The sequence below is a fragment of the Haliotis rufescens genome, unplaced genomic scaffold (assembly GCF_023055435.1).
Source record: "Haliotis rufescens isolate VD_foot unplaced genomic scaffold, xgHalRufe1.0.p SCAF_37, whole genome shotgun sequence".
In the NCBI taxonomy this organism is placed as follows: Eukaryota; Metazoa; Mollusca; class Gastropoda; order Lepetellida; family Haliotidae; genus Haliotis; species Haliotis rufescens.
In genome coordinates this window covers 3,253,464-3,265,054 of record NW_025964079.1, presented here as the reverse complement: position 1 = coordinate 3,265,054, position 11,591 = coordinate 3,253,464, and the positions used below count along the sequence as shown (strand labels likewise).

General features: G+C 41.3%; 1 protein-coding gene across 1 annotated transcript in view; it reads left to right on the top strand.

The window, feature by feature from the left end:
• Positions 1-11,276, top strand: part of LOC124144311 (formimidoyltransferase-cyclodeaminase-like) — a 44,866-nt gene extending 33,590 nt beyond the window's left edge. The window contains exons 8-13 of the mRNA XM_046513653.2: positions 742-930; positions 1,522-1,683; positions 4,219-4,262; positions 4,983-5,121; positions 9,261-9,356; positions 10,926-11,276. Coding sequence (XP_046369609.2) covers positions 742-930; positions 1,522-1,683; positions 4,219-4,262; positions 4,983-5,121; positions 9,261-9,356; positions 10,926-11,009 — 714 coding nt within the window. The 3' untranslated portion in view covers positions 11,010-11,276. The remainder of the gene's footprint in view (positions 1-741; positions 931-1,521; positions 1,684-4,218; positions 4,263-4,982; positions 5,122-9,260; positions 9,357-10,925) is intronic.
• The last annotated feature ends 315 nt before the right edge of the window (positions 11,277-11,591 follow it).

Here is an 11,591-nt window from a genome sequence, read left to right as displayed (position 1 = left end):
CATTGAATATGGTAAGCCACTAGTTCAAAGCCTAAGTCTGGTAAAATTCTGTCTGGTGTACCAAACTCAGCTCTTAAGAATTCATATAATAATGCTAGATTCTACTGAAACGTATGCTGAGAGCCATGTTCAGGCTAGTAGTCTCAATTTTATTTGGGCACAAAATGGTTCACTGGTTCAGGAGGAATTATCAGAATTGTTAACCCATGAAGATCCGGGGTAGAATAGGTCTTCAGCAACCCATGCTTGTCATAAGAGGCGACTAACAGGATCAGGTGGTCAGACTTGGTTGATACATGTTATCGTATCCCGATTGTGTAGATCGATGCTCATAATTTTCTGGTCCAGACTTGATTATTTACAGACCGCCATCATAAAGCTGGAAAGCAAACAAACTCTTAGAATTGTTAAAGCCATTAAAGAAGAAGAGTTTTGCACCTTTTCATTGAGAACCAGTGACAGACAGTGGGCTGTTGACAAGCAGAATATGCTATTTCATGCTTCTCTAAAGACTAACATCTAGTCTCTGAAATAAACACATTTTATAGAAATAAACAGTTGTTAAATTATAGTTATATAATATAATCAAAAGGAGCCAAGAGATTTTCTTCAGCTTCATCCCAGACTTACCAAATATTATAATTTATAGATTTGCATGGGCTGTATTAGATATATTCGTGTCAGGGTGTGTTTGACAGACTAGCTGCTCTACTCTATGTCTTGTTTCTTGCCCTTATTCAGGTTATTAACAGACTTGGATTGAACTCACTGGGCGCCTTCAGCCCCAAGGAGAGAATCATTGAGTACATGATCAGAGCTGATGAGGATGGGCCGCTTGTCAGCATGGATGTGAAGGATTTCATCATGACAGTCGGCTCCCGGTCACCATCCCCGGGGGGTGGGTCTGTGGCAGCTCTCTGTGCCTCTGTGGTGAGTACATGGATGACACTGGGGCTCAGTTATCTCAGTGAAAGTCGGCTCCCGGTCACCATCCCCAGGGGGCGGGTCTGTGGCAGCTCTCTGTTCCTCTGTGGTGAGTACATGGATGACACTGGGGCTCAGTTATCTCAATGACAGTCGGCTCCCGGTCACCATCCCCGGGGGGTGGGTCTGTGGCAGCTCTCTGTGCCTCTGTGGTGAGTACATAGATGACACTGGGGCCCAGTTATCTCAGTGACAGTTGGCTCCCGGCCACCATCCCCGGGGAAGGGTCTGTGGCAGCACTCTGTACCTCTGTGGTGAGTACTTAGATGACACTGGGGCTCAGTTATCTCAGTGACAGTCGACCCCCGGTCACCATCCCCGGGGGGGCGGTTCTGTGGCGAGTCCGTGGATGACACTGAGGCATAATTATCTCCAAGATCCTGATGCGATCCCCCCCTTTGGTACATTGTATAAAGCCCAGTTCTGATGTCTCCTGTCTTGATATTGGAAGACTATTGCAAAACATGGCATAAAACCTGACTCACTTCAAACTACAACTGACTGACAATTTAAATTGGAATATTGTGTTTGACCCAGGGAGCAGCCCTAGGTGCAATGGTTGGATTCTTGACTTACGGGAACCGGAAGTTTGCTGACCTTGACGCTAAGATGAGGAAGCTGATCCCTCCTGTGTACACCGCCATGAAGGACCTCATCCCCTTCATCGACGCTGATGCGGGAGCGTTTAGTGAATACATGGTCAGTTTTGAAGCATCACTCATGTTGCATGGTGGAGACGCGTAGATTCTGTCATCACTCACATCATAAGAACACCATGTTAGATATACAGTGTTCCCTCGCTATTGGGCTCTTCGATAAAGCGCTACCACGGTTACTACGCGCGGTATCGCATGGCTCCCAAAATTAATGTACACTTTTAATACTGAGAGTTTTACACAGCCGTGATTGTATTGTTGTTCGTTGTGCATTTGCACATAACGCTTCTCATTGCATAATCAACCGTTTATCGCTGAATGGAGTCCTAATAATCTGTTTGAAAACATCCGCGGCAAGTCCCGGAAATACGATTGTTCTACTAGTTAACTTTTCAGACTATACATCCTTTGATCTTAGAAGCGCATGCATGCAATAAAAGAGAACCACAAGCGAAGTTTATTTTCTTAATTAGTGGGCAATCCAATTTGAGGCGACACTGTCAACTCACATGTAGTTGCTGTCACAACACGGCGGTCATTCCTTTTGATTTGGATCAAGTAACCGTATCAAACCAATTAATCTGGCTTGAATGTGTATCTATATTTGCATGAATGTGTATGAATGAGCGTAGTGCTGGTCAAAACTCTCGTTTTCCGTATTTTAAGCAACATGACCAATCAATGCCACTGAATCACTCTGTACTTGTGTAATGAATTGTGATTGGCTCTTCACTCATAGCGTCTGTTACTACCATTATCGATCGATATTTTCATGTAGACTACATTCACATTCAATGTGACAGTTAAGGCTTGTAAATAATAACAAACGGTGAAAACATAATGGATATATATTTTTACACTATGAACCGTAAACAACTTGTATCATTGCAATGTGCGAGACAAGGCAAAGATCGTGAGATTGGCCAAGCGCTCCCCCGCCTTGGCCTCGGTTAAACGGCTCATCGTCTATAACGCCCACCAATTATTTGGACCCCATTGGTAGCGTTGTAGCGAGGGACCACTGTACCATTAAGATTTTTGGACAGTGAATGTTTCAACAGCAACAACAAGTGTGTGTCTGTGTGTATGTGTGTCTGATGGTGAGTCTCTGTCTGTGTGCGTGTGTGTGTGTGTGTCTGTCTGTCTGTCAGTGTCTGTATGTGTGTCTGATGGTGAGTCTGTGTGTGTGTGTGTGTGTGTGTGTGTGTGTGTGTGTGTGTGTGTGTGTGTGTGTGTGTGTCCGTGTCTGTATTTGTGTCTGTCTGTCTGTAGGTGGTTGTGTTTGTTGTTTTTTGCCTCTTTTAGCAACATTCGAGCTATGTGACAGTGGCCTGTAAATAATCTTTAATAATAATAATTGATAACAATAGTCAGGACCAGATAATCCAGTGATTGATATTGTGAGCAACAATCCACACTGTTGCGGTATGGAGACGCACATTTCAACCAAGTCACCGAGTCTGACCAAATCGGTCTATTTGATCTCCTCTCACGGCCAGCACAGGTCACTGGGGGAATACTTGATAGTATTGTGTACCCTCTGCCTGGGTGTATTTGTACAGGCATCTTCCCGAGGCAAGAGAGTTAACTGACTATAAAAGTCCAGTTTCCACCCTTGCTGAACTAGGCTGGTATTATGGAGTTAGATTTTGGCTGGAGTAACGAGTCTATGCATAGTCCAATCAAATTCACGCACCGAAATCGAAATCTGGTTCGTAAACTGTCATGCAGATTTCGGTTGATTGCACGATTTGCACAGCATGTGCACCGCCAGCTCGTTGTCAACAGATATTTTCCAAATCTTTTCATGTTTTTAATCAAGGTGCTCACGTGATTTGAAGCACTTCGCGTTGTAAGACCCGTTTTCTCACAATATAGATCTTGATTATCGAACAGATCGTCTTGACTGGGCGCCACCATTTTGTTTGAAGCTAACGCAAGTGATGCGAGAGGTGGAATCTGATTGGTCCATAGGAGAGGCATAGAAGGGACTTAACTCCTAACAGCCACTGGTGGCGCTATGATCAAGCCCAGGAATTCCAGCCTAGTTCGGCAAGGGTGGAAACTGAACTTTTAAAGTCGGTTAACTCTCTTGCCTCGGGAAGATGGGGTACAGATAGACAGGATAAATAAAAAATATTTGAATTTCACAAGGATTATTTGAAAGGTTTAAATTTGGCCATGTGTTGTTTTCATGTGAAAAGTACTGGAATTATCTTTGAAAATTTCTTGAACTGTGATACAATGTGGCTTTATGTTGGCGATGCAATGAAGGGAGACCACTCTTACTTTGCATGTCATACCATTGTAATTCTTACGAAAATTCTACCTCTATTAAATATCTGCCATATATCCTGGATTTTTACTCCATCACACTTACTAATATTTTCAGATTTTCAACAGACATCCTCTTTCACTTTTCATGTCATACCATTATGTTTGTGGTGTGTACAAGATTTGTGATCATAATCAAACAAGTATTCATCGTTGCATATATTTTGTGAGTTGTCTCTATTTGTCCAAATAGTTCATGAAAGTTGTTTAACTTTGACCACGTTTCCTTACTTTTCTGTTACAGCTGGCTGTTAAACTACCACGTAAGACAGAAGAAGACTCCCAACTGTAAGTCAAACTTTATGAACATTGTTGGGATGAAATGATTATCTTACTAGTAGTACAATATTATCTATGGATATAGCAATACCATTATGATGTTCCTATGATTCATTGAGTCAGCTTCTTACGTAGCTGGAAATTTGTAAAGGATCTTTAATTTTAGACAATTAAAATGACTGACACGAAGGATAAGGCTTAAATAAATAAAAGAAATGGTTCTGAGGCAATGGCTTTTGAAAATATAGTTTGGGAGGGTAAGTGCAGTTTTTTTGTTTATTTTGTTGGGTTTTTTTGGGGGGCGGGGTGTGTGTGTGTGTGTGTTAATCTATAATGTAACAAAAGAAACAGTTGTGTACAATCAACCTGGAAAAGGGCCTCCTTACATAAATGTATTCTTGGTGAGGTATTTGACTACCATTGGACTTAGAATATTTAAGGATTTTGGGGTGGGTGGGGGTGGGGGGGTCAAAATGGGAATATGAGCGAAATGTGGGGTGAACTTTATGATGGTGCTGGCGGTGCCTGAGAACCAAGACTTCTTTTTTGCCTTAAGAATGATGCCCCAATGCCCCAGAAACATTTCCTTTTTTCAGGCTTATTTTTTGCTAAACCTACTCTCACTGACCCATAACCCAAGAGGGCTACAATAGCCAAAGCCAGTTAAAGACGAGAAACAGTCACTCTATGTTTAGTAGTAAAACTTATGTCAAGCTTCTTGTTTTGCAGTCGTGAGATCGCCATGCAGCGTGGCCTGCTGACCGCTGTCCAGGTGCCCATGTGTGTGGCACGGATTGTCAACTCTCTCTGGCCACACCTCACCGAGATCGCCAAGATCGGAAACATCAACTGCAGATCAGACTTGCAGGTATTAATGGAGCCAACAAGCTTTTACAATCCTCACGTCCACTGTTCCATATCCACTCTAGGTCAAGAGACCGCCTCTGTGGTCTAGTGGTAGAGCGTCCGCCTGGAGAGCAGAAGGTCCGGGGTGCGATCCCCACAGCGTCATACCAAAAGACGTTAAAAGATGGTACTTGTTGTTACCCTGTCTGGAGCTCGGCATTAAAGGGCTAAAACAAGGACTGGTCGGCTCGAGTCAGTATACTGTCTGAGTGGGGTATTCATGTTAAACTGCGGCATGGTATCTCAGTGTGCTAGCACTACAAATCGGCATCAGTCCGGACTAGTACAAGCAGCCACACACACACACACACACACACACGTGCATGCACGTCGCTTTATAAGTGCAATAATCTTGGACGTGACGTTAAACCCAATTTCACCTCACCACCTAGGTCGAGACATCATGACTAGTAGTTATTGAGACATTGTCTTTGTGCAGTTAATTGTGTTATTATATTACACATTTATTTACTGCAGTCATCCAGATACTAGTATCTGCTCAAATTTGTTCCCGAACAGCGAATCCGTATGCATTACAGTTACCATTCTCAACTCCCTGGGGAGTATAAAACCCGATCTGCCTGCAGGCACTAGAGGGTTTTTACATCCGCTTCACATTTTGGTACCATTCCCTACTGGGTGAACAGAGGCACATTTGAACCAAGTCACTTACCCAGGGTGACACCACACGTTTTGACACTTGTGTTTCCTGTATATGATCGGATCATTAACTGCTAGATGCGTAGCCATCTTAATATTTGAGATAGCAAAAATATGAATTGGTGAAATGAAGGATGTGTTTGTTCTTAAGCCAATCAGATGTCAGCTTTCTAAAATGATTTCTTTACAACCTTGATTCAGGAATTTAGTTGTAGTGAAATCCTCACAGAACTTAAGTATGCCCCCTGTTGTAGTCCCTTTCAGGTGTAAAGATGTACTATATGTATATAACATCCACAAGAGTATCATAGCACGACCTCAATATTTTTTATTCTGAATTCCCCAATTATGTTCGTTTACAAGGTACAGAAATCAAAATTCTATTCTGAATGGTTTGCTCACTCATGACAAGAACTTTGAAGCCTTGGTGCTGATTGGCTGATTAGAATGCCCCCCCAGACTGGGCACCCTATCTAGTGGTTCTCTGATCTCCATGCCGCGAGTTATCCTATTAGAGTAAAACAAGATGTGTCAAAGCCACATTGGTAGGATTGCCAATTAGCCCGCTATTTAGCTAAAAAAACAATAGTCTTGGTTCTCAGGCACCACCTTAATCATCATAAAGTCTGCCTCACATTTCGTGTTTATTTCCATTTTGCCAAAAATAAAAAAGTCATAACACTTAAAAACAATGCGAGCCAATATAGCACACAGTTACTTCCCTTTACATGCGCTCTGCTTACTAGGCATCTCGTGTTATGGTCATGGCGGCAATAGGAGTTTGTATGCTTGTGTATGTTGGGAGGTCCTTTCACAGTTGATGGCACACATCTGTGTATTTTGTTACATACTAGTTTGAACAAGCAAAAAAAGAACAAAAAACAACCCCCCGCCCACACTATGTTTTCAAAAATCATTGTCGAAAAAACAATTCTTTTATTTTTTTATGCCTTAAGGGCATTTCCTGTTTTGAGGTACAATTGACTGATATTCTACAGTGAAACCAGGTCCAGATGCAACACCATATTTCAAGGTGTACAGGTTTGTAAAAATTTCAGTGCTGCACTCGACTGAATGGTGGATTGTCATATCGACCACTACTCTCTTGTATCATTACGGTTTGCCATAGGCTTGGAACATAATTATCATGTACCACCTTGTATATCTACAAAATACCTCAAAGTTTTGTTTCCAGCAAATTTAGTTTACAAATCATTGCGATATGACATCAGAGATCCAGATAAACCAATCAAATCGTTTCCTCGCTAGTGAATCAAGTCGCATTCAAACTTCGAAGTACGATGCATTTTTGAAACTAGTGAAGTTTTAACCTAAGAGATAACATAAGGGATGAATGTAGAACACTTTCCTTTTTTGCACTTTTAAAGTTTATTGCATTTAACAGAGAAAATGTATCTGAAAGTTTTCTAGCGCTCGTAATACTGCTGCCATTTTGAAATACACCATGGGTTACCTCCCTTGCCTAGTGCTTAAAGGGCAAGTTCACACGGAAATGAACCTATTTTTCTTGTACTTTTTCCACATTAAAAGTGTTAACCTAGAAGTGTCAAGGACAAAAATATAAAAATATCACAATTAATTAACATATTTTTCGCATTAAATCGATTTATATTTTTCACATTAACCAAGTGTTCTATTTCCACAACAAAAACACCATGGCTTATGCCCCTTGCAATATGACGTCATTGGTGCCAATTGATAAACATTATGACGTCATCATGCTTTGTTTAGAGCCGCTTCACGTGGTGTAGGTACAGGTGTGTGATTCTAGCGTCTCAGATGCCAGCCAGCATAGTGTTATGCTGAGTCACCACTGCGCCGGAATGTGTCGTAGGCCATGTTGTTTTACCGCAAACTGGTACTTGATATCTTTTGCGTTGAGAATAGACAGGGACCCAGTTGAATTGGCACCAATTACGTCATAATCTAAGGGGGATAACTCAGGCCTGTTTAGCTCGAAAAACGAAGGCCTCATAACGGCATATCATTTTCTCACTATTGTGAGCTTCCTACTTTCACTGTGAAAAAAATGAGTGTATATTTTCAAATACAGATATTAACTAATTCTAAAATTGCGTTTTGTTTAGAAAAAGATAAAAAGTGATTTTTGCGTGTACACTTCCCCTTTAAAAGGTGTACAGTGATTTGAGTGTACTTTGTAATTTGAAGGCATCACTGCAACCTCAAGGCAATAAAGAATTATGTCCCTTTGAGGAAGAGTTACTGTCTTTTTGCGCATGTCAAATGAACCTCAAAATAGTATCTGAGTTTATGAAAAACGTTTTAAAAAATTAACAATGAAGCAATATTTAACTACCTTATTTTATTGTGAAAGTGCTAACTTTTCCCCCAAAATACAGCTGTTTAGAAGTGGGTGCACATAATACATGCATACAATGAGTTGTTTTTGTTTTTTCCCCCAACACAGTAACACTGGAAATACCAAATCTGTACCGAAGTTTGCAACTTAATCCTGTACCCTGTCTGGTTTCAGAATGTGTTCATTGTGTATCTGGACTAAAGTTTGTAATCTATTTTATTAATTGTATTCAAAATGTCATTCAAAATTGATTACATTAATTGCACCTGAGGAAAGATGAAAATATATTTATTGCACATAATACTTGAAAAATATGTTTTTCCAAAATACTCCCATCCCTGGAGCAGTGTTCGAAAAAGGAAAGCTGCCATTGGGACCCACTGACTTGAGAAGCTGCAGGACCTGACTAAACTCTTCAGGACCTCATTTAAAATAACTGCAGCTTGTTGTGACAAATAAATCGACACCTAAATTTACTGCAGGCTATATGGATTAGCGCTGGGACGAGTCCAAATTTAGTACCCGGGTACCCGCCCCCCTATTACCCTACCCTACCCAGGTACCCACTGTAGGTCTCAGGAGATGTCTCAAACTGTCAGTTTGGTAACTTTTTTTAGCATAGCCCTGCAAAATGTATTTAGATACATGTATTAATAATCTGGTCATGCATACACTGAAATGGACTAAGTTATATCTTTATTCAACCATATCGGACAGAATGGATGCATAGTCAGAATGAAAAGTGAACATTAATGACTTTCAGTGTAACCATAGAGTTCCAGATAATTTAGTCATTTGACAATGTATCACGTGACTAACCACGGGTCCAGGTAGTCCTGTGGGTACCCGGGACCTACTCAGTACCCACCCGACCCGAGTACCCGAGTACCAGAGTTACCCGTCCCAGCCCTAATATGGATCCATACAAATTTGAAACTACAGTCCCAACACGAGATCTATCTGCTATGGGCTTACCGGTAGGCTCTTATGTCGAACACTGCAGTAGAGGGGTGTGTGCATTATGCTTGGGGATGCACTGTACTCCAGAAAATATGGCAATCATGTGATCTGCAATAAAATGCCCTGTTTGTGGTATTCAGGTGGGTGTGCGAGCGCTGGAGACAGGCGTGTGGGGCGCCTACTATAACGTGAAGACTAACCTGAAGGACATCAAGGATGAGACATTCAGAGAAAAGGTACAACAGCAGCTCTTCATTGGAGGGGATTTAGAAGAACATCGTGTCAGAGAATGGTTTGGGGAGGGTGTTTTAGAAGAGGTATTTTCCACTCTCAAGGAAACTGATTGAGAATCTGACTGAGTGTCTTTTGATATCACAATATGAACACGATTTCATCAATGTTAGGACTCTGAGGTTTAGAATTTGCTGAGGCATTTTGAACCTTTTCGTCAAGTGTTGATATGATTCTTAGCTCAGAGCAACAATATTGAAAAACATGTTTTGGGCTATTTATTCAGACAAGTTTTCTTCAACATGTCATGAAGTTTGGTGTATGTTTTGTTAGTAGCAGGTCGTATGACATGTGGGCTGTTTTTCACAATATTTTAAATTTTGACCTTGCTTTGACCTTTCTGTTTTTGACCTACCTCTTAAAATCAAGATGCATATTTGGGTCTTGTTTTCCTGTTATTAGTTTATGGTCATCAGTTTTTATGCAATATTATTTTATCAACATTTGAAAGTGGCGTCTTTGTTGACATTATAAACTGTTGACTACCATATATGACCCTAGATAAGCCGGTCTCTTAGATAAGCTGGTGTCATAGATAAGCTGAGGCATTAACTTGGTCCTTGAAATCTGTATCAAAATGTTATGTGCGGTAGATAAGCGGGACCCCCAACCTAAAACTATGTCTCGTCATAATCTGTCATCGGAAATAGAATAGCAACAAGTCCGTTTTGAATTACGCAAGTTAATCGTGTCCTTACACCATCAGTAATAAAAAGTGTTAAATGGTATATCTGGACTCATGTTTGTAATCTACGTAATCTATATCATTAATTTTTATCAAACTTTCATTCAATAATAATTACATTAATTTGGGTGTCCATCCGGTACTTAGAACTTCCATTTGCCCCGTTCCATAAGGTCCCCAACTCACTGTTATGAAGTCGAAATGGTAGGTCATCATGTCTAGTGATGTTTAATCACAGAAATCTCATTTATTGACAAAGTTTGTTATAGCGTTGTTCATTCACCTGCAGCGATACGATGTAGTTTTTTTACCACCAGAAAAAGAGTTTGATGAAAGTGTAACCCGTACATAAGCTGACCCCCTTTCTACAGAATCTTTTTCTGGTCCTCAAAATTCGGCTTATCTACAGTCATATACGGTACATACCCAGGGAGACCGCCTCCGTGGTCTAGTGGTAGAGCGGCCACCCGGAGAAGGTCCGAGGTTCGATCCCCGGCCGCGTCATACCAAAAGACGTTAAAAGATGGTGCTTGTTGGCACTCGGCATTAAGGGGCTAAAACAAGGACTGGTCGGCTTGGAGACAGTATACTGTGTCTGAGTGGGGTATTCATGTTAAACTGCGGCATGGTATCTCAGTGAGCTAGCACTATAAATCGGCATCAGTCCGGACTAGTACAAGCAGCCACACAAACACACACACGTTCATGCATGTCGCTATATAAGTGCAATAATCTTGGACGCGACGTTAAACCCCATTTCACCTCACCTCACATAACGAGGGATGTGTTGTGGCACTGTTATAAAAAAACAACCTGTTCTATTTTTCAGACTGAGAGTGAAATCAATGAAGCAGTGAAGACAGCACAGACAGGCTGTGCCGACATTCTCAAGATTCTAGAAGAACGAGAATAGGAAAATCAGTCACAGAATAGCCGCACCAAACTTTATGAAATAGCTATGAGTTTCCACAATAGTGATATATTCAGGCAGTATTTCAAACTGTTGGCACTACATGCAGGAAGTCAACAGTATAGGAAGGTTCATCAGTATTAGTAAGACATGACAAGCAGGACTGTAGGGTTACATTGTCATGTCACACATGTAGGACATGATACACGAGAATAGGGGCCCATTCCTCAAAGCGGTGTTTAAACTCCCATGGGGCGGTCGGGTAGCCTAGTGGTTAAAGCGTTCACTCGTCATGCCGAAGACCCGGATTTGATTCCAGACATGGGTACAATGTGTGAAGCCCATTTCTGGTGTCCCCCAACGTGATATTGCTGGAATATTTCTAAAAGCGGCGTATAACCATATCACTCACTCATTTATAACTCCCATACTTTAACATAGGCATACGACTGTCGCACTTCTACAATCGCTTTGTGGCACGCGCCCTAACAACTTTCAACCAAGTCATCTTTGCAGTACTACTGTTTTAAGGGTGTCTGCTGGTCAGTATTAAAAGTGTTTCTTTTTTTTCTAAACTACAGTAAG